Genomic DNA, 23,936 nt, shown 5'->3' with positions numbered 1-23,936 from the left:
TATTTATACTTATTTTTGGCTGTGTTGGGTCTTTGTTGCTGCGTGCGGGCTTTCTCTAGTTGTGGCGAGTGAGGGCTACTCTTCTTTGTGGTGCGCAGGCTTCTCATTGCTGTGGCTTCTCTTGTTGTGGAGCACCAGCTCTAGGCGTGCGGGCATCAGTAGCTGTGGCACGCAGGCTCAGTAGTTGTGGCACACGGGCTTAGTTGCTCCACAGCGTGTGGGATCATCCCAGACCAGGGCTCAAACCCGTGTCCCCTGCATTGGCAGGCGGATTCTTAACCACTGTGCCACCAGGGAAGCCCTTAATCATTTTTAAGTGTATAGTTTAGTTAAATATATTCATGTTGCTGTGTAGCCAATCTCGAGAATTCCTCATCTTGCAAAACTAAAACCCATTAAACAATTCCCCTTTCTTCCTTTGCCCCAGCCTTTGGCAACCACCAACTATTTTCTGTCTCTAAGGATTTATCTGATCAAGGTATTTCATATAAATGGAATATAAAATATGTGTTTGTGTTTGGCTACTTTCACTTACCTTGTTTTCAAGGTTCATGTTGTAGCATGTATCAGTACTTCATTCCTCTTCATGACTAAATAATATTTCGTGGATATACCACAATTTGTTTATCCACTCACTTATTGATAGACATTTGGACTGTTTCCACCATGAACATTTGTGTACAAGTGCTTATTTGAGTACCCGTTTTCATGCCTTTTAGATACATACATACCTTTGAGTAGAATAGCTGAGTCATATGGTAATTCTGTGTTTAACTTTTTGAGGAACCACCAAACTGTTTTCCACAATGGCTGAACCATTTTACATTCCCACTAGCAATGTATAAGGGTTCCAATTTTTCCATATTCTTGCCAACAGTTGGTTTTTTTTGTTTGTTTTTGGTTTTTTAATAGCCATCTTGCTGGCTGTGACATGGTATCTCATTTGATTTGCATTTCCCTAGAGAGTAATGATGTTGAGCATCTTATCATGTGCATGTTATACATCTTTGGAGAAATGTCTATTCAACTCTTTGCCCACTTTGTCCATTTTTAAATTGGGTTGCTTGTCTTTTTGTTGAGTTGTAAGAGTTCTTTATATATTCTGTAAGCTAAACCCTTATCAGGTACATGATTTGCAAATATATTTTTCCCATTCTGTATATTCTTTTCGCTCTTTAATGACGTCATGTGATGCACAAAGTTTTAAATTCTGATTAAGTCCAGTTTATCTGTTTTTTTTTCCCCTTGTTGCTTGTGCCTTTAGGGTTATATCTAAGAATCCATTGCCAAAACCAAGGTCATGCAGATTTACCCCTAACTTTTCTTCTAAGAGTTTTATAGATTTAGCTCTTTTATTTAGATCGTTGCATTTTTTTTTTAATTTGTTGATATTTCCAAATTGTCTTTTTTTTTTTTAAAGAAGATGTTGGGGGTAGGAGTTTATTAATTTATTTATTTTTGCTGTGTTGGGTCTTCGTTTCTGTGCGAGGGCTTCCTCCAGTTGTGGCAAGTGGGGGCCACTCTTCATCGCGGTGCGCGGGCCTCTCACTATCGCGGCCTCTCTTGTTGCGGAGCACAGGCTCCAGACGCGCAGGCTCAGTAGTTGTGGCTCACGGGCCTAGTTGCTCTGCAGCATGTGGGATCCTCCCAGCCCAAGGCTCGAACCTGTGTCCCCTGCATTAGCAGGCAGACTCTCAACCACTGCGCCACCAGGGAAGCCCTAGATCGTTGCATTTTTGAGTCAACATTTGTGTATGTGTGAGGTGTGGGATCCAACTCCATTCTGTTGCATGTGGATATCCAGTTGTCCCAGCACCGTTTGTTGAAGAGACTATTCTTTCCCTGTTGAATGATCTTGACACCCCTGTCAAAAATCATTTAACCATAGATGCATGGGTTTATTTCTGGACCCTCCATACTATTCCACTGTTGTATGTATCTATACTTATGCTAGTACCACACTGTTTTAATACTACAAAACCTAGCTTTGTGATATGTTTTGAAATTGGAAAAACTGAGTCCTCCAATTTTGTTCTTCTTTTTCGATATTGTTTTGGCTATTTGGGGCCCCTTGTAATTCCATATGAACCTGAGGATTAGCTTTCCATTTCTGCAAAAAAGCTGTTAGAATTTTGATTGCATCTGTAGATATAATCAAATCTACCTGTAGATATATCGAATCTGTGGGTCACTTTGGCTGATATTGCCATCTTCACTATATTAAGTTTTCCAATCCATGAACCCATCTCTCCATTTTATTTAGGTGTCCTTTAATTTCTTTCAACAGTGTTTTCTAGGTTTTAGTGTATAAATCTTTCACTTCCTTGGTTGAATTTATTCCTAAGTATTTTATTCTTTTGGATGCTGTTGCAAGTGGAATTGTTTTCTTGCTTTCCTTTTCAGGTTGTTAATTGTTGGGGTGTACAACACAGCTCATCTGTGCATGTTGATCTTGTACTCTGGCAATTTTGCTGAATTTGTTTATTAACTCTAGTTGTGTGTGCATGTCTGTATGTATTCTTTAGAATTTTCTATATATAGGATCTTGTTATCTGCAAATAGAGGGAGTTTTACTTCTTCCTTTCCAATTTGGGTTCCTTTCTTTTTCTTGCCTAATTAATCTGGCTAGAGTTTCTAGTACAACACTGAAGAGCAGTGGTTATTCTTGTCTTATTCCCAGTCTTAATGGGAAAGCTTTCAGTGTTTCACCACTGTAGTATAGCTGTGGGTTTTTCATAAAATGCTCTTTATCATGTTGAATATATTCTCCACTATTCTTAGTTTGAGGTTTTTTTTTTTTTTTATCATGGAAAGGTGTTGGATTTTGTCTGATGCCTTTTCTGCATGAATTGAAATGATCATGTTGTTTTCCCCTTTGTCCTATTAATGTGATACCTCACTCATGTAATCGAAACTGTTAAGATATAGAACATTTCCATCATCTCAATACATGCCCTTAAACCTCTTCCTACCCAGCCCTTTCCAGTCAGCCCTTTCCTCACCCTCCAGAAGTAACTCTGTTTTTATATATATTTTTAAAACCATAAAACCAACTTTCACCATTAGTTTTCTTTAATTACCTCATATCCCACCCAGGTGAAGCAGAGTTTCATTTTTTAATTTATTTTTAATATTTCGTATTAGTTTCTGTATTAGCTTTTTGGTTAAACTCCGTGTGTGTGCGTGTGTGTGTGTGTGTGTGTGTGCGCGCATTTGAAATATCTTTTTTAGTGGTTGCTTTAGATACTGCATTTATATCTTTAACTTTTCACAACATGCTTAGGGTTGTTACTGTACAATTTCATGTAAAATAAAGGAAACTTGCAAAAATATAGGCCCATGTATTTCTAGTACTTATACTTTATGCTATAATTTTCATATGTTACATTTATTGTTTAGATCCTGGAATACAATGTTATAAATTTTCCTTTAAGTAGTCATATGTGTAACATAAAGACAGTAATAGGAAAATGTAGTCTTTTATATTTACCATCAGTGCTCTTCATTTTTTCCCTGACTATTTCCAGATAAAATAGTATCAGAACTCAGTTCATCAGAAATCTCTGTCCTGTTCTTTTAGCATTAGCTGGGCTGCTTGGACTCTGCTACACAGACACATTTCAGAGGTCAGCCAGAGATTTAGGCAGAGTGAATATACAGAATTTGGAGATCTCCTTCTATACCTCTTTCTTTTTTTTTTTTGCGGTATGCGGGTGTCTCACTGTTGTGGCCTCTCCCGTTGCGGAGCACAGGCTCCGGATGCGCAGGCTTAGCGACCATGGCTCACGGGCCTAGCCGCTCTGCGACATGTGGGATCTTCCCGGACTGGGGCACGAACCCGTGTCCCCTGCATCGGCAGGCAGACTCTCAATCACTGCACCACCAGGGAAGCCCCGGCAGCCGGATTCTTAACCACTGCACCACCAGGGAAGCCCCTGTACCTCCTTTCTGGGATTACACACCACCCGCACCCTCCAACCCCCCACCCTGCCTCCTTTACTTTCTAGATCTCTGCTGTCCAACAGAACTTTCTGTAGTGATGGAAATGTTCTGTAATCTGCACCATCCAAAATGGTAGCCACTTGCTACAATGCAGTTGTTGAGCACTTGAAATGTGACTAGTGCAACTGGGAAATGAAAATTTTTTATTTTAATTAATTCATTTAAATATGAATATTCTTGGACTTCCCTGGTGGTGCAGTGGTTGAGAGTCCGCCTGCTGATGCAGGGGACACGGGTTCATGCCCCGGTCCGGGAAGATCCCACATGCCGCGGAGCGGCTGGGCCCGTGAGCCCTGGCCACTGAGCCTGTGCGTCCAGAGCCTGTGCTCCGCAACGGGAGAGGCTCACATACCGCAAAAAAAAAAAAAAGAATATTCTTATTTGTCTAGTGAGTATTATATTGGACAGACTGTCATTGTAGAAAGTTCTGTTGAATAACATTGTTCTAGACCCTGCGGTAATCTTCAACTGTATCCTCGTATTCATTCCTCAGCCAATAATGCTCCAGGATTCAGTCCAGGTTTGAGCGAACCCCACAGACTAGTGCTTTCCCTTTTCCCTCGTGTGTACTCCCTTCCAGCTTATGCCTGATTTTGATTCCACCAGAGCTTTCGAGTAGTTGTGTGTGTGTGTGTATTCACTAGAGTTCATAATTACATCTGCATCCAATAAGAGTTGCTTCACCATTACCAGAAGTCGAACTCTGCCTCTTAACTTCTAAATCATTTTAGCAGTGATCTGATTTTAAGGAATTTATTTTTTGTGCTTTGTTATCAGAATTTGCTTGCCAACTACTTATTATCCTGTCCCCTTTAACCTTACTAAAAGTAGCACTAACCTAAGCTTACTGAATCTTAATATTCTGAACTTGATATTCCCATCTCAGATATGCTAGAATTTAATGGAATTCTTCAAAGTAATAAATGCATATCATTGATAACCTGTTTGGTGTACCTTGCCTTTTCTAGGTACCTGAAAAGGTTTAAGGTGATGAAGATCAAAGTTCTGAGAAGCTGGTGCCGTCAGATTCTTAAAGGACTTCAGTTTCTTCATACTCGAACTCCACCTATTATTCACCGGGATCTTAAGTGTGACAACATCTTTATCACTGGCCCTACAGGCTCAGTCAAGATTGGAGACCTAGGTCTGGCAACCCTGAAGCGGGCTTCTTTTGCCAAGAGTGTGATAGGTATGTTTCAGGTGTACCTTGCAGTCTCACTGGCTTTCTGACATTCCTTTTATTTAGAAACCTGACCTTGTCAGAGCTTTTATTATGTGAAATAAACCTTCAGAAATTCAGAGCTTGAACCCAGAAAGTGATGTGGAGTTCTCTGTTTCTTTGCCTCTAGAATCATCTTGAAGACCATTGTTGTTTTGTAAAGTTATATGAAGAGAAGTAAGGTGAACTTTGCTGACAAAACATTATGTAATAATTGTTAACCTTACTGAGTCATTTCATTGATACTTAGTATCATATACTTACTTATATAACAGATAAAGTATGTTACTTTCCCCATAAAAGAAATTGAATTTATATGTAATTTAGTTTCTGAAGAAGTCTGTTGGATATATGTATATTCAAAAATATCTACCTATTAAAACTTTATTTTAAAATGTGAAAATATGATGGTTGATTATCAACTTTTTTCCTACTCTTCAGAAGATATACCTGAAACAGTTTTCAGCCTCAGTACTATTGACATTTTGGGTTAGACAGCTCTTTGTTATAAGGACTGTCCTGTTCATTGTAAGATGATTTAGCAGCATCCCTGGTCCTACTCACCGGATGCCAGTAGCATGTCCCCTTGCCCACTTCTCCCCAGTTGTTACAACCAAAAATGTCTCTGGACTTTGCTAGGTGTCCCCTGTAGGGCAAATCGTCATTCTTGAGAATCACTGATCTACACAACAAGTCTGTCCTTTCAGCCTTTAACTGTATGTTAGAGAGTTGCAGCTGGAAAAATAATTTAATGCTGATTATTTTATAAGCTTTCACTTTCTGAAGAGGGTATGACAATTTGAAAACTTGAAATCTTCACAAACACTCTACTCTCCCAAAAGGTGACAACAATAACAACAACAAGAAAGCCATTCATTTTTAAGTGAGCAGAATCCTATGTTTTAATAAGAAAAACATTGAACACCAGTAATTTGCACATCCTTACAAAATAGTGTTCCTGGGAAAAGAGTTATTTAAAGATGAATTTCCTTTTTGCCCTCCTTATAGGAAACAGTTCTTTGATTGTCTTTGGCATCTTAATCTCTGTCCCAAGAGGGTTTTTTCTTCTTTTTTTGTTTAAACCATAGTGTGCAAGCCTGTTCTTAGAAATGTCCCATAATTTGAGGTATTCGGGCTTAATTTCTTTGGAAACATTGGAAACCTGGTGTGTGGAATCATACACTCTATGCTCATAATTCAGTCTGAGAACTCAAGTGCAGACCGAATTATTTGTGTGTGTCTATAGGATGTGCCTCACTACACTTCTTACATCTGCAGTAGGTTTGTGTACTGCAGGGGGGGTGGTAAGTGTGTGAAGAAAAGGGCTCTGGTGAGTGGCCTTTATAGACAATTACAGTTTATTTTATCATTTTAAAAATGTATTGAATATCAGGTTTTTTTACTGAAAAGCCACCTTAAAAGTGAAACTGATCAGATGGAATGTTAATGGCAAGAGACTAGCGATTATATGAATGTTAACCTTACAGCTACCGTACAGTAGGGGGCAGACAAGTATTTTGATCTTTTTTAACCCATCATCCTATCTTATAGGTAGATGCCATTATATCTACTTTATTCCTTGGTAGTCTCTTACCTTTTCCTTCCGTTTGTTTTCAATATGAGTTTTATGCAAGGCTCTATTTTGACATTGTATAACACTAATCCATTTGAAACAGTAAATAAATAGACACTTGATCCTGTGCCAGTTTTTTTAAAGGAGTTGTCGTGTAAGATCTATAACATATTTGATGGAACAGACTAAGATGATTTCTTTCCTCTCCCCCCACCACCTACCTACCTACCTTTCTTTTTCCTCCCTCACCTCTTACCCCCCTTCCACTTTCTTCTCTCTCACAGGTCAACCCCTCTGCTGTTGCCCTCCCCATGAATCGCAGCTTCTCCTCACACTAAGTCTGAATCATTCTTTTAATTTAAGGTACCCCAGAGTTCATGGCCCCTGAGATGTATGAGGAGAAATATGATGAATCCGTTGACGTTTATGCTTTTGGGATGTGCATGCTTGAGATGGCCACATCTGAATACCCTTACTCCGAGTGCCAAAATGCTGCGCAGATCTACCGTCGAGTGACCAGTGTAAGTCTTGTCCTAACTGACTAGTGATCTTAGGCCACATCTAAGAAGCTGTATAACATCAAACCATGCAAAAGGGAACAACACTAGAAAGCATCACATGGAGTTCACCCCTCATCTGTCTGTGTCTCATGTCTCCTCTTCTTATAAGGACTGGTCAGATTGAGTTGTGGCCACCCAACTCCAGGTTGACCTCATTCTAACTAATTATACCTGCAGTGATCCTATTGCCAAATAAGGTCACATTCTGAGAAACTGAGGATCAGAATTTTAACATATCTTTTGTGGGGGTGGGGGCAGGGGACACAGTTCAACCCGTAACAGTTCATGGGTTCGTCCAACAAATATTTAAGTCTCTATTATGTTCCAGACTTCTTTCTAGATCCTAGGTATTGAATATTATAGTTAAGTAAAACACAAACCTGTCTCTCAAGAGTTTATTACTAGGCGAAGGAGAACAAACAAGTAAACCAGACTGTTACCGTAGGGTGTAAAAGCAGTTATTCTAGGGATAGGTACGTAACAGAAGCACATAGAAGTAGTGCCTAATTGAGTTTGGACAGGTTAGGAAAATTATGTTAAATAAATAGGGAAAGACTAAGATAGAGTTGCATGTGAAAAATCTTTGTATGTCTACAGTTTGAAAATAGGAAAAAGAAGAGACAAGGGATAAGGGAGGAAAGTGAAAGTTTAGACTACACTTGAGCACTGGGGGAACGATTGCAGCCTCTATAAGACTTGGTAGGTGTTGTGGGAATTCCCTAGTGGTCCAGTGGTTAGGACTCCATGCCTTCACTGCCAAGGGCCTGAGTTCAATCCCTGGTCGGGGAGCTAAGACCCCACAGGCCACGAGGTGCAGCCCCCCCCCCGCAAAAAAAAAAAGACTTGGTAGGTGTCATAAGATCAGACTTAAATTTTTAAACGATTATTCTGGCTGCAGAGTGGAAGGTGGATTTATGAGGAAACACTAAAAAGCTGAAAACCCAGTTAAGTGGCTATTGCACTAATCTGAAGGAATAACCAATAGACTGAAATAAGGAGTTAAAGTAGAGATGGCCAAAGTGGATGGACAAGAGATTGATTTTCTTTATGAATTTGAATTCAATTAAGCTAAGGTGTTCTTTTCCACCTAATATTTATGAAAACAAATAATAATGTGAAAATACCCTTTGTAAATACATATCTTCTTAAGGAGATCAAACTGAATATTAAACCTGATTAAGAGGTTAAATACATTAAATTTTAGGACTATAAAATTTACAATTTGTATGTAAAATGGTTTGTGTAATTTATTTACTAACTTACTGTCTATAACTTTTTCACTCCATCACACTCTAAACCAGGGATTAGCAAACTTTGATCCATGGGCCAAATCCAGCCTCCTATCCATTTTTGTACAGCCCATGAGCTAAGAATTCTTTTTACATTCCTAAATGGTTGAGGGGGAAACCATAAGAAGAATAATATGTGATGACCTATGAAAATTATATAAAATTCAAATTTCAGTGTCCATAAAGAAAGTAATGACACAGCCACTTATTTGTTTCTGTATTATCTATGTCTGTTTTCACATATTACAATGGCAGAGTTGAGTAATTGCAACAGACTGTGGTTCAAAAATCCTAAATTATGTACTGTTTGGCTCTTAACGGGGAATGTTGCTGACTCCGATTCTAAACACATGACACCAGAAAGAGAAAAACAAATATCGTATATTAACACATATATGTGGAACCTAGAATGGTACAGATGAACTGGTTTGCAGGACAGAAATAGAGACACAGATGTAGAGAGCAAACGTATGGACACCAAGGGGGGAAAGTGGCGGGGTGGGGTGGGATGAATTGGGAGATTGGGATTGACATATATACACTAATATGTATAAAATGGATAACTAATAAGAACCTGCTGTATAAAAAAATAAAATAAAATTCAAAAATTCAAAAAAAAATCAAACACATGACACCAGAACTTCATTAAAAATTCTCCTCTGAAGAGTTCTGTAACTAATTTCTAATCTGCAAAAGTGGTGATAATGTTCTATTAGAATGCTGTTAGCCTCTGTACTTGGAGTAGGCAGGAGAATCTCAGTGTGAGCAAGTAGTTACTTAAATTATTAGCTCTGATAATTTGTGGGCAGTCTTTTGTCTCTGTTAAGAGTAGAACTATCACTTTAATTCTGTGGCGAAAACATAACAGGTTTTAATGTAACACCCATTTTTCACTGGCCATATTTATTATTTCTATTGCCTAAGAATAAATAGCATCTTAAACCCAGTACTACTGCTTGAGGTGATCATTCTGGATTTTAAACACAAAGACTTATTAACAAATATCTTTCATTTTCCTGCCAGCAGTACTGAATGTTTTGATAGTGAATAGACCAGAAGAATGAAGTATCCATCAGATAGCCATATATTTAAACATTCTCTACTGTCTCTCAGCCACCAGCCTTCTTTGTGGGTCTTGCAATATTTCTACTTTGAAACTTGGTAGATTTTGTTATGAACCATCAGACAGTGCTTTGCTGTTAGAGACACTGCCTAGGCATTACCGGGTTGTCTAGTGATAGGTGTCTCTAATTAATCTTGTGAATTCAGTTCCTGATTATTTCTCTAAACAAATAAAGGTTGGTACTTAAAATATCTCGAGGGATCATAGAATTTTAGTTTCTTTATGTAAAATGAAGTCTAAAAAATAACTCTGCTGTTTAAAGAAATAAAGTTATAAATTATATGGTAGGACTTTTTTTTTTAATGCAGAATTTATGGGTGACCTGTATTAAATTCTACCTTGTTCTATACCTTACCCACCAAATATGTTAAACTGGTTAAAAATAATGACTGTGTAGGATGAGTAGGTGAAAAATAGTGTAAACCCTATTGATTAAATCTACTCAATGGAGGCTCAGGGCTAAAAGCAGTGTTCTTTGGCTTCAGACTGTCAGGCACAGTACTGCCATAAAATCAGATAAAAGTTTATATAAAAAATTATTTGATAAAAGTAAAGAAAACAAATTAATTTGATTTTTAAGATAATACATTTGAGACACTGTCTAATCAACAAATGAATCTTTATTTGCAAATGCAAACTCCAGCTCAGTTGAGAAGAAAATCCCCTTCTCAAATGAAAAAAGTGTTTGGCATTAGTTTAATAGACCCTAGAAAGACCAATATCACTGTTTCCATAGTCTTAGTGTAGTATTTACCCTTTTTTCAGTTTGTCAATGGGTTGTGGTTTTTTTTTTTAAGATAGTTCACATACCATGAAATTCTCCATTTAAATCATTTGAACGTGTAAAATTCAGTGGGTTTTAGTGTATTTACAGTGTTCTGCAATCATCACCACTAATGCCACTCCATCACCCCAAAAAAGAAACCCCACACCTGTTAGCAGTCACTCCACATTCCTCTTCCACCCAGCCCCTGGCAAGCACTAATCTACTTTCTGTCTTTATGGATTTGATTTGCCTGTTGTGGACATTTCATACAACAGAATCATAAAATATATGGCCTTTTGTGTTACACTTTGTTTTTGTGTTATGCTTTGATTTAGCGTAACATTTTTAAGGTTTAGCCATGTTTTAGCATGAATCAGTACTTCCGTCCTTTTTGTAGCTGAATAATATTGCTTTGTATCAATGTACCACATTTTTAATGTTCAACAGGTTTTATTTCTTTCTATTTCTGTAGTTTCTTCCTCCTTTTCTCATTGTTTAAACTGTTTGAACCTATAGCCACCCTCACCTCTGGAGAGGAATTGGGAACAGGAAGGATGAAATATACAGTGTTTTAAAAGGTGTTGTCCTAGAGCCCGATTTATTAAATCTTTGTTTGTAGTTTTGTGTTTGTAGCATAGCATATGGCACATTGTAGGCACTCAGTGATACTTTGAAGAATAAATGATTCAATTAAAGGAATCCCAGATATAGTCAAGTTAGACACTATGTCAGTTTGGGACAGTTGAGTTTACCCTGCAAAATAAGGTCACCTTAGAAATACTAAAATTATCCTACTAACGTGGAATTGAATAGTAGCAAGTAGAAACTGATACACTTTATATATGTACGTATACAATATATTTTTGTAGACTGGGAAAAGCTATTTGGTACAACTAGAGCAGAAAACAATAACTTTAATAGAGTCAAAATTCCAGGACTAGAAAGGCATTTGAAAAAGTCATCTATTCACATGCTCTTCCGTCAATTCTCAAATCACTATTGAGATCTTTGCTGTGCAAAGTGCAGTCCCCACAACCAGCAGAATTGGCATCCTAGGACACTTGTTATTATAAAAATGTAAAATTTTAGCCCCGTCCCAGACGGATTGAGTCAAAACCAGCATTTTACAAGATCCAAAGATGATTTGTGTGTACATTAAAGTTTGAGAAGTGTGAGCTACAACAGTGATCACCTCAGGTCCCTTCCAGTTCTGTATACCTTATTTTTGGTTAAATTTAAAAAAAAAGACTAAATATTATAGTATCAAGCATTATTTGAATAAATTTTTGTTCCATTGTTCATGGAACCTTTTTACTAGCATTATAAGTAACCAAGTTGACTTAGAAATCTAACCCTATTTAATTGCATTTTTTCCTGCCTATTCAAGAGTTGCTTTTTAAAAACGCAAAATAGTAAGTCAAGCCATGGAAAAGCTGGAATAAAAAGCTTGAGGAGTTAAGTCAGTTGGAATTTTTGGAACCCTTGGTCTCTGAGGATACTGCAGGCATTTACTTGTTCTTTGTTTTTCCTCACAGCTGTGAAAACTGAGCTCTGTATTATCTACAGTCCGTTATTCTGTACTTCAGTTATTATATTTCTTATCTGGGAAACTCTGTCTTGGTTTCACTAACCTCCATTCCCATCTTCTGGCTTCCAATGAAGAATAAAAAGGGCTATGTCCTTTTTTAATTTTCTAAAGTTTTTCTCATGTTTTGGGTGCTGAGATAAATGTGTGGGGAGTTTACCTTGATTATACAATGATTTATATGATTGTATAAGCAATAGTGGTGACTCTGTTGAAATACACCTTGAAGTATTGTACTTTCCCTTAAGTTTGCTTTGGGTGTAAATTTAACTAATTTTTTTAAAGGATATGTCAGCATATCCTAACGATTGCATAGCGATTGCACATTTATTAAGGAAACATGTTTGGCTATCCATCAAGAGATCATCAAACTCCCTAATGCAAACTGCCCCCTGCCAGTCCAGATTCCTGGTTTCCATCCTAGATCTACTACGCACCCCCTGTTTACCAAGAGTAGTCAGTGAACTGCCCCCTCCTAAACTCACAAGGCCTCCTATGGGTTTCGTACTATCTTAGAAATGGGATACAAAGAAGAGTGTTTAACAGCTCAGGGTTACTTTTTTAGGTTTGAAGATCACAGACCTCTAGTCAGTTGAACCATAAACTCTAGTTCTCAGTTTCTTTTCAATTTATTTTAACGATTATTCACGTATTTAACAGCCATTAGTTAGGTGTCTTCTGTGTGCCAGGTTGAGGATATAGCAGTGAACAAGACATATGCTTCAGTGTTCTTTCACCTTCTTGTAGGGAAGGTAAACATTGAAGTCATAAATATAATAAAGCACGTGGATTTTATAGACATAATGAAGTACAGGGTTTTGATCTCATTGAGAGAGTCAGAGACAGTATTCCTGAGAAAGTTGGTTTAAATTGAGAGCTTTATTGGCCTCTGTCAGGGATGCTAAGGCAGATCTGTATGAAGGAATGAGCCAGTAACCCCAGTCATCTGGAGCTCTTTACCAGAAATATTTCTAGGGTTCTTTTTTCTTTTTTTTGGCTGCGTTGGGTCTTCGTTGGTGCACATGGGCTTTCTCTAGTTGCAGCGAGCGGGGGTTACTCTTTGTTGTGCTGTGCGGGCTTCTCATTGTGGTGGCTTCTCTTATTGCAGAGCATGGGCTTTAGTAGTTGCAGTGTGCAAGCTCTAGGGAGTGTGGGCTTCAGTAGTTGTGTTGCGTAGGCTCAGGAGCCGTGGCACATGGGCTTAGTTGCTCCACGGCATGTGGGGTCTTCCCAGACCAGGGATCAAATCCGTGTCCCCTGCATTGGCAGGCGGATACTTAACCACAGCGTCACCAGGGAAGTCCTAGGATTCTTGAAGAAAGTCATGCCAATATTGTTGCCCCTTAAGTATTTCCATCATACTCAACCTCTGTCTTATTAATATACTATAATGATAATTATATTGATACTAACTGTTGTCCCCCCACCATGAGAACTGAGCCTCTCAAGGACAGGGTTTTTTTTCCTCTGTAGACCAGTTCACTACTACATGTCTGGCCTTGCAGTGGTACAACTGCCATGTAAATAGCAGATGATAGCAGTGTAAATATTAACACATATACATCCTATGTCTCAGACATTGCATTAAACACCTTGCATATATTATGTAATTTAATTCTTCCAACAACCCTCATTGGGGGTGGTTTACTAGTACTGTTGTCTACACTTTTAAATAAAAAGTCTGAAGCCCAGGATGGCTAGCCCATGATTACATATCTAGAAAATAACAGAGTTATTCTGTTATTCTGATTCCAGCTCCCCTGCTCATGTCAAAATTCTGTACTGAATTCATAAATTTCTAGTACAGTGTCAGTCTGTGACCTGAGAGTATTTAAACCTGTCTGTGTAAGGATAGGATAGGTAAATGTGTAATGTACCGGTTTAATAACTATATTCTATGGTGCGCTGATAAAGAACCGTTGTGTGTCATTGTTCTGCACATGCATTTCATTCAGGTCTCAGAGAGGCCTTTCCTGCCCATCCATCTAAAACAGTCTTACATGTGCACACACTTTACTTCTATCCACTATGGTTTTATTTTTCTTCATGGCTTTTATCACAGCCTAACAGTGTTTATCTAAAGCCCCAATTAGAATATAAATTCTGTGGTTGGGGGTTTTATTTGAGTTGTTCTTGGCTGTTTTCCTAGTGCTTAGAGCCTGGCAGGTAATAGGCACTCAGTCAGTGTTTGCGAGATGAATACACGAATACAGAACTATAGTGAGTGAAACACAGTGTTGCCTGTGGAGGAAATGGGCTCTGGAGTTGGGTCTGCTTGAGTTCAGATCCCAGCAGTGTCATTTCCTAGCTGATACCTTGGGCAAGTTAATTAACTTCTCTGAGCCTAAGCTGGTAATGAGGATTACATGAGAAAAGTGCCTAAATCAGTTAGCAGTCAGTACTTATTAGGTGTGGCCATTATTACCATTAACATCATTATGACATGCTTAGTAGTGAAATAAGTTGTCTCTTGTTCTATTCTTTTACCTAGCAACATTCAGCAAATAGCAGTGTTTAAATTGTGTTTAATGAACTTAAAGCCAAGTTTTTTTTTGTTTTTTTTTGCGGTACGCGGGCCTCTCATTGTTGTGGCCTCTCCCTTTGCGGAGCACAGGCTCTGGACGCGCAGGCTCAGCGGCCATGGCTCACGGGCCCAGCCGCTCCGCGGCATGTGGGATCTTCCCGGACTGGGGCACGAACCCGTATCCCCTGCATCGGCAGGCGGACTCTCAACCACTGCACCACCAGGGAAGCCCAAGCCAAGTTTTAAATGAGTGAAAATGAGCTCACATTTATTTATCATCTTGATTCTTGCCAATCACCTTGCAAAGTGCTTTACATATACTATCGTATTTTAATCTTTTGTGTTTTGATAAGTAGATAATACCTTCATTTTACAGGTGAGAAGATAGATTCAGAGGTTAAGCATTTTGCCCAAGGACATGAAGGAGAAATACTAATAGTAGGGTCAGAAATCAAGCATCTCTAACATAACACTAATACAAACATTAAAACGTTTTCCTTTTCCTGTTTCTGTTTTGTAAACTTTTCCCCCTAGATTTCAAGGGAAAAAAAATTTAGGGTACGTGGGTAGCATAAGTCTCAGATTGGTGTCACAGGTTTGAGCCCCTGTTTTTTTTTTTTTTTTGCGGTACGTGGGCCTCTCACTGTTGTGGCCTCTCCCGTTGCGGAGCACAGGCTCCGGATGCGCAGGCTCAGCGGCCATGGCTCACGGGCCCAGCCGCTCCGCGGCATGTGGGATCTTCCCGGACCGGGGCACGAACCTGTGTCCCCTGCATCGGCAGGCGGACTCTCAACCACTGCGCCACCAGGGAAGCCCCTGAGCCCCTGTTTAACAGGGTTCATGATCCCTGTTCAAAAGAGAAAAACTTATCTTGAAGTTTTCTGCCATTGGCAATGAAAAGATCCAAATAAGAGTAGTAATGTACTTAGCACAATTTTTGTCTGCTATTAAAAGAATAGAAACTACGGTAAGCAGTGACATCAGTTTTTTATATGGAGGATAGTGCATTTGAGATTGGAGCAGTACACAAGCTTTCATGTATCCAGAGAGTAATGAGCCTTGGGGAGTCATGAGGTCAACTAATTTCCTTGGATAGAGCTAGTTGGATTTGGTAGGGAGTTTGAAGAGGCTTGTTTTCCAATGGGATCATAAGGTATGTTCAAATTCCTGTAAACTAATGGTTCATACCAGTAAGAATCTGGCTGGATCCAGCCTCATAACAACCAAGTTAGAAATAATGGGGATTTTTAATTACTTTGTTTGTGTAATTTGACTTTGTCACTGATTCCATTAGCCTTTGGATTGCAAGGTTTGAACATTCTGTCTGGGAAAAACAGAATTAAAGCAGTTGGGGTGAAATTCCTTTTGGCTTTTATATAACAGATTGCATTTCACCCTACTTTTTTACAGAAACAAGTGAAGCTGATTCCTGATTATAGATAGGGTTTGAAAAGTTAGGAAAAACTTTGTATTTTTTTCTTTAGCAGTTGGATTTTGTGTGTGTGTGTGATATCCCAGAGGTCTAAATCCACTGGAATTAGCTGAAATGATTCCTTTATAAATTTTATTCCTATTTCCATCCAATAAATTTAAATTATACACATAAGAGGAAACTTGGTGTATCATAGGGTGTATCTTAGGAACATTTTGCATGATTTTCAAAGTCATTCTATTACTGTCCTGTGATTTGATTAATATTAAAGGGTCTTAGTCAGACCATTAATCTTAAACCAAACAGTTGGGTATCATTCCCAACATTTTCGGTGCTAAAAAACAATTGTGAAATCCCTATTTCAGAATTTCACAGAAAAGCTAGTTTTACTTATCCCAACTGAATGTTGATCTATAATTCACACAGCATTAGACTACAGAATAAAAACTGATAGGATATAGAGAGATGGTTTCTACTGTGCTTAAGTAAATTATAATAGTATTGAGTTTCTTGGTATCTTGTAAATAATTTATATGCCAGAAGATTCATACAAATACTTTGTAGTTGCCACCTTCTCTGTATGTGTGATTTGAGGTATACCTTGAAAGAAGGGTAGGACTCAGTTGACTGAAAAAGGGGGCAGTAGAAAGAATATTCTTGTGAAAATGTGCATTAAGTATTCAGTGAAAAAGTAACTAATTTGGCTGGACTTATTTGGGGGGGATAGGAGTACAGAGGTAGGTAGAAGTTGACTTGTGAGGGCTTTTCACCCCAGATTAAGGAAATTAAATTAAAAGCACTATAATGTGGGCTAGAAGTAACACTGAACTAGACATTGTTGAATCTGGATTCTAGTTTTTGCTTTACCATTGACTATGCCCTTACCCACTAGAATATAAGCTCTATTTGTTGTATTCTAGGTGCTGAAGGTAATGCAGTATATCTAGTAGGTGTCTTATACGTACTAGACTAGACTGGACATGACACCTCATAGATGCCAGTGAATTAATGAATTAATTACATCTTTGACATGGCATTAATCTCTTTGATTTACAGTTTTCTCATTTGAACAAGTTGGGACTCTAACTCAGATTCTTTCTAGATCTGTGATCCTGTGGTCATCTTGTAGGTGTGGAGAACTGTTAACCATATTTGAGTAACGTGTTGTGAGTTAAATGATGTCAGATGATTGGAAATGGTTAATTAAATGTCAGATGATTAGATGAAGCCAGATGATTGAGCTGGCCACAGTGTAAAATACAAATTGGAGAGAATAGAAACAGTGAGACCCATCTTAAATTGGTCTAAGTTTAAAGAGGTGAGGTGTTGATAATCTGGATTTTGGTGGTCACAGTTGTTATGCAGAAGAAGCAATGATTTTGAGAAGTAACAAGCCAGTAAAAATCTCATTTTGTCCAACCAGAGATCTTTGGCTTTTGGAGGGGCAGTAGGAGTACTAGCAGCAGAACTATATACAAGCTGTTTTAAACATTTCTCATTGTTTAAAGAGCTCCTAGAGAATAATAATACTTAAATATTGTGGGAGAAGAAGCATCCAAGAAGACTAAGGTTTCTATTTCTGGAAATAATGATACCATTGAAAGAAATGGCGGAAATCCAGAGAAAGACACTGACTTGAAGAGAAGGAAGTAGAGTTTAGACATATAAACTGTTTACATTGAAAACGTTTATTTTGATATATAAAAAAAGCCTCATCTTCATAGATCTAGATATTTGTGCCTACATTATACCATTGTCCAAAAAAAGCTACCTCATTTTTGGTTTTGTTTGTTGCACAGTAAAGTTTAAAAACCTACTCATGTGTTTATGTCTGATGAACCTCTGAAGCAGGGAGCATGGTGCCCGTTTTCTGGCTCTTCCGTTTTCATTTAGCTTAGCATAGTCCTAAGCAGCTTTGGTCAGACACTTAAGTCAGAGGCATTGGTGGACCACACTGCTGTATTTATGAGCAATAGCTGGCATCCTACACTGCCTACTTAGTGTACTTTGTAGTGACAGATTGTGTTGAGCAAGAGATCTGTGGCAACTACTTTGAGATAGCTTGTTAGAAATAATAGTCATTTCTAGCCTTTAGAGTAGAAATAATCCTACCAAATAACTTCTAAGCCCTTATCCTCCTGTTACTGAGTAATTAAAGCCTTAGTACCCACTGTCTTGATGGGGATTCAGGCTTACCAAATTACAAGGGATAGCACTTTGTTATGTTATCCATTATAATATTGCAATGAACAGTGCTTTTTCTACCATCTTTGTTAATGGCATGAAGAAAAACCTTTCCTTAATCACTAAAATCAAAGTAGTAGCCATTTGGCTCCATGAGATCTTCCTGGCAAATAGAAATGTCTTTAGGTAGATCTTCATATTAAGGCTTTTAATAATAGGAGGGAACGGAGAAGGATAAATTCTTATCACTTCTGGGTGATAAGAAGCTGTTCACAGCTATTTAATTTTTTTTTAATGTACCATGAGACAGTGGTAAGGCAGTTTACCTTAATGTCACCACTTTTTAAATTAGGTTAACAAGAACTGTTATGCTCACTTTTCAAGTGAGTTTAAGGAATATGGCCCAGGTCACACAAACTTGGTGCATGAGAGGTTGAACTAGGAGCTCATTCCCAGTATTAGGATTTCCTTGTCCAGTGTTCTTTTGGCTATATATTCTTAGTTTACATTTTGGTCATTGAATTCGTTCCCCATTTTCTTTTAAAGCATAGTTTCAACATGATTAAGGGGAAGGGAGTGTTTAGATAAACAGATTTCTGGTGTAGGTTTTGCTGTCAAGGAGGCAGAACCTGTGGACATAATGGGTGGAGCTTTGAGCAAGTAAAAAAATCTTATTTTGCTTGTTTAGGGATCTGCTGCTGTTGGAGGAGAAGCAGGAGGAGGAGTAGCAGACTAAGTTTCCCTGCTGTTTGGCATGTAGTTTTGTTTAAAGGGCCGATCTAGAATAAGTACATTGTTGGCTCAGAACAAACTTATGTCTGAGAGTTGGGGAAGCATGGCTAGTGTTAAACAAGAAACTAAACTTCAGCCTGATTTTGATGTCTGCCTTGCTTATGCTGTGGGCTAAGTTACTCTGTTAATTTACATCTTATATATTTCCCCCTTCATTTTCCTCTAACTGTAACAAGTCTATTTTGCCTTTTCTGATGGATTTTACAAAGAGAGATTTTTGCTCAGTGTTTGTCATCATAAATTCTCATTGCTGCTGCTGTCCTCAAAAGGATTGTGTAAATGAGGTGGGTAAGAATTTCCAGTGTATACAAAAGGTATGTTGTAGCCATTTGATGATATGTGTGGAAAGTTTCAGTTAAAGTATTGAGAGTGTTTAGTTCAGAATGCTTTTAAAAATAATTTAGTTAACTTACACAACATTTTGTATGAGGAGGACGGAGACTTTTCTCAATTCTGAATGGTTAGGAAAAGTTTTGCTTTTATGAAAAGGAAAATGTTACCCTAACACATTTGAAACGTAAGTTTTTAAGAAGCAAGTGCTGACACTTTTTAAGAGCTAGAAGATTGAACCAGAGAATACTATATTATGACTCACTTATATTTTTATTATGACTCACTTTTATTATTCCAGCAGATTAGTTGCAAACTATAAGTATATAGAATTGACAGAAAAACTTAGTCTGTAAGATGCATGTATGTGTTTGGGATTTTTCTTAGTTTAAATAAAGCAACATATTTTATAAACATTTTTATCAACTCTTTTTTTTTTTTTAATATCAACTCTCGGTGTGCCCTTGGAGAGTCACAATTGTTGTTATTGTTTTCTTTTTGTACTCCATTTAAAACTGCACAAGAGTCACCTTTGTTTTTTTGTTTAAGAGAATATATAATTTTATATAATCGCAAAAGTGTCTTAAATGAATGTACGTTAGCCGTTCAAGAAGTACTTTTGTTTAATGCAGAGAAACATGTTACTGTCCCATGTCAAAAAACATAATATGGCACTGCTGCCTAGAGAGAGATCCTGTGAATTACAACAGTAAGGAAGAATATTTCTAGAGCTGGCAGGTTGCTAGCTCTGGAAGGATGGAGTGACAGGGTGCGTGTCTTTGACTAACTTAATTTTTCTTATATGTAAAACATTAGCCCAATTTATCTGCCTTAGCACTTTTCTGTTTTGTATTTTTGAACCTCATTCAGAATAGGTGAGCAAAACTTGGCTTCTGCTGGTCAGAACAGGACTAGAATAGGACTCTCTGGGGCTAAATCAGACAGTATAGAAAAGAGGTGACATTTGAAGGATTTTCAGACTCATTGATTATCTTTGTTGAAATACATAAATTAAAAGGAAAAAAGATGAAATATTATCATTAAAATATTTTCTTATTATTTTGTTCTGTCTGGTGCTTAAATCGTGTTTTAGAATAATCTTAAACCAACTTTTTAATTTTAAAAATTATCAATTATAAAAAAATAGAGTTCTCATCTCTTTTTTAATTTTTTAATTTAATTTAATTTATTTTTTTATACAGCGGGTTCTTATTAGTTATCCATTTTATACGTATTAGAGTTCTCTTATCTCTTAAGAACAAGAAGCCTCTAAGTGTGATGAGTGCTGTGTATTGAAACCTGTGCTTATTTTAAGTAGCTTTCCATCATGTGTCCCAGATGCATTTTCTGTAGGTCACTTTCAGGGTCATTGACATTTCATGCTCATTGTTACTTTTTTTTTTTTTTTTTGGTCATTTTTAGGATATAATCCCTATATATTCTTGCTTCTTTGCAAATGATTCAGAATACTTCTGTTACATACTTTGATAATTCTGGTTTCTTGATGGTTGCTGAGATTTCTTCTTGTCTTTTTCATTATCTCAGTGGGTAATGTTTTAATACCAGATGCTGGACTGTCTCCGTTTTATTGGCTGTCTTGGCACCTGCAACATTTTTTAAGGCAGCAGTGGCATCTGAATATGTTGTGTAGCATTGGTATGGAATTTTCTGTACCTAAGACTTGGCTATACGTTGAGAAAGCAGCTTAACCTAGTAGAGTCAATGTGTTATATGATGCGTAGTTGCTGGTTTTGTCATTACAACCTTATATCTCATTTGTTCAACTAGCATTTCTACTTGTAAATAGGATTTCCTGTTTGGAAAGTCATGAATGTAAGTATGTCTGCATAGGTAGGATTAACAAGAGGGTTATTTTTAAGGATAACCAAGGATGAAAGCAGGTTCACTGTGGATCTTGGTGATTATTTTTTGAAGAGAATTCTTTGCTTCCTTTTAACTGTAAGCTTTATTATCTTTGGTGATGGCCTTTGAAGTCAGAGGTGTGTCTTAGGTCAGCAAACTTAATAATTCAAAGAGATTTCAACCTAGATAATCACATATGATTCTAGTTCCCATGAATATTGTTGGACGGGTATTATCCCCATTTGCTAGACAGGGACTCTGAAGCTCAGAGCTGCTTCTGCTTGTCCAGTTCACAGTGATTTCAAGTCTTCTATTACATCCTTTGATCTTTCCAATATGCCTATGCTAAATTGAAACGAAGAGTCTTTTAATATAGTCAGTATAGGTGTGATTTATTAACTCAGTATGTAGAGTTTTATTGCCAGAAGGCTAAACTACATTCCTCTAAAGTGTATGTGTTTATGGAAGTAGGAACATTTTTTCTAATCATAGTCTATACCCTCTTTTAACTACTTCCCTGTAACATATGGAATGTCTTTACATGCAAAGGCCAACTGTGTATTTTTTTTTTTTTTTTTTTTTTTTTTCGGTACGCGGGCCTCCCACTGTTGTGGCCTCTCCCGTTGCGGAGCACAAGCTCCGGACGTGCAGGCTCAGTGGCCATGGCTCACGGGCCCAGCCGCTCCGCGGCATGCGGGATGCTCCCAGACCGGGGCACGAACCCGTGTCCCCTGCATCGGCAGGAGGACTCTCAACCGCTGTGCCACCAGGGAAGCCCCCCAACTGTGTATTAATGTCCAATTTTAGCAAAGAACAGTCCTTCAGATAATTTTCTGCCAGTAGTGAATGTTCTAAGAACTTAATATATGGTATTCTAATTGTTTTTCCCATTATATTTATAAATAGCATCTTAAAAGTTTGTTTTTTTACACTTTTACATGTTTATTGTAGAAAAACAAATATAAAACAAAATCTCCAGTGTTTCTACTACCAGAGAACTTTTAGTGAGCATCATCCTTTTTTTCCTTATTAAAACAGTTCCTGTTTTCTTTAGCTTTAATTTGAAATACCATACCAGCTTGCTCAGTTAAAGCATTCTTTTGCTTCAGCAGCATTATTTTTTGTTTTCATTAGAATGATTATGTGAAGACAAAGACTAGTTGGAAAACTTAGCTGGTCTTGAAAAATAAAAAGATTGAGGAAAATACAAATACTTATCTTTGTAGTCATTACTTAGAAACAAACATTTTAATTACATGGATTTTTAACTTTAGGGTCAGCCTTATTAGACAGTTTCGTGTTGTGGAAAGTTAGCCCTAGAGGGAGAATCCTCCAAATCAGGACTTTTTTAAAAAAAATTGATTGATTAATTGATTATTTATTTATTTATTTTTGGCTGTGTTGGGTCTTTGTTGCTGTGTGCGGGCTTTCTCTAGTTGCAGCGAGCGGGGGCTACTCTTCGTTGCAGTGCATGGGCTTCTCATTGTGGTGGCTTCTCTTGTTGCAGAGCACGGGCTCTAGGCGCACGGACTCAGTAGTTGTGGATCGCGGGCTCTAGAGCACAGGCTCAGTAGTTGTGGCACATGGGCTTAGTTGCTCCGCAGCATGTGGGATCTTCCCGGACCAGGGCTCGAACCCGTGTCCGCTGCATTGGCAGGCCAATTCTTAACCACTGTGCCACCAGGGAAGTCCCTTCCCCTTTTTCTGGATGAACATTTTTTTATTTTTTATTTATTTATTTATTTTGCGGTACGCGGGCCTCCCACTGTTGCGGCCTTTCCCACTGCGGAGCACAGGCTCCGGATGTGCAGGCTCAGCGGCCATGACTCACGGGCCCAGCCGCTCCGCGGCATGTGGGATCTTCCCGGACCGGGGCACGAACCCGTGTCCCCTGCATCGGCAGGCGGACTCTCAACCACTGCGCCACCAGGGAAGCCCTCCTTCCCCTTTTAAAATTAATTAATTAATTTATTTATTTATCTTTAGGACTTTTGAATAATGTAGTGAGTAATTGATGAGAATTATCCCACCACAACTCTAGTATTTAAAGACTTCAGAGCTAACCATTTGATATATTTCATTTCAATCTGAGAGATTACACACATCTCTGTGATTTATCAAATTATATCACTAATTCTAATATATATCATCACTGAGACAGTAGCTGATTATAATTTATAATATATTCTAACTTCTCTAGTCCTGTCTCCTGTTTCCTACTCCCTGTGTGTTATGTGGTTATAGACTTACAGGTGTTGCTACTTCAAATCACTCCATGTGGTTACTTAGATGAGATGAGGCAAGAATAGATAATATGTTTTTCTCCACACCACCTCTCAGACAGGAGTAGTTTGTTATTCTTCTTTCTTATATATATTTTCCATACACTGCTGAAATTTTATTTGCAAAGAATTTACACTTTGTGAAGATTCTAAAATACTACTGTGATGCTGTTTAGTATTATATATAATAGTGATATTGAATTTTCTTCAGAAATTAATTGGAGAGCTTGTCTTTCATATGGGTCTGATGTATCACTTGTCATTTTATGTTTCATATGTACAAAACAATTTGCTCTTCAGTTATCATGCCAAACCAGTCCAAATTCTTAACTTCTGGTTGAGGTTGTTAAGGTATACTATAATAGTAGAATACTTGCCAAACTAAGCATGCAAATTCATGCCCATAAATGTT

The 23,936-nt window shown here is 37.9% G+C and overlaps 1 protein-coding gene across 20 annotated transcripts in view; it reads left to right on the top strand.

Annotated features, from left to right (window-relative positions):
* Positions 1-23,936, top strand: part of WNK1 (WNK lysine deficient protein kinase 1) — a 137,362-nt gene that overhangs the window by 63,888 nt on the left and 49,538 nt on the right. For all 20 annotated transcript variants that reach the window (XM_081249957.1, XM_081249952.1, XM_081249951.1 and 17 more), the window contains exons 3-4: positions 4,971-5,191; positions 7,158-7,315. In XM_081249957.1, coding sequence (XP_081106083.1) covers positions 4,971-5,191; positions 7,158-7,315 — 379 coding nt within the window. The remainder of the gene's footprint in view (positions 1-4,970; positions 5,192-7,157; positions 7,316-23,936) is intronic.

The sequence above is a fragment of the Mesoplodon bidens genome (genome assembly GCF_964165515.1).
Source record: "Mesoplodon bidens genome assembly, chromosome: 11".
NCBI classification, from domain to species: Eukaryota; Metazoa; Chordata; class Mammalia; order Artiodactyla; family Ziphiidae; genus Mesoplodon; species Mesoplodon bidens.
The sequence above is the reverse complement of the archived record's forward strand: the minus strand, read 5'-3'. Positions and strand labels throughout refer to the sequence as shown.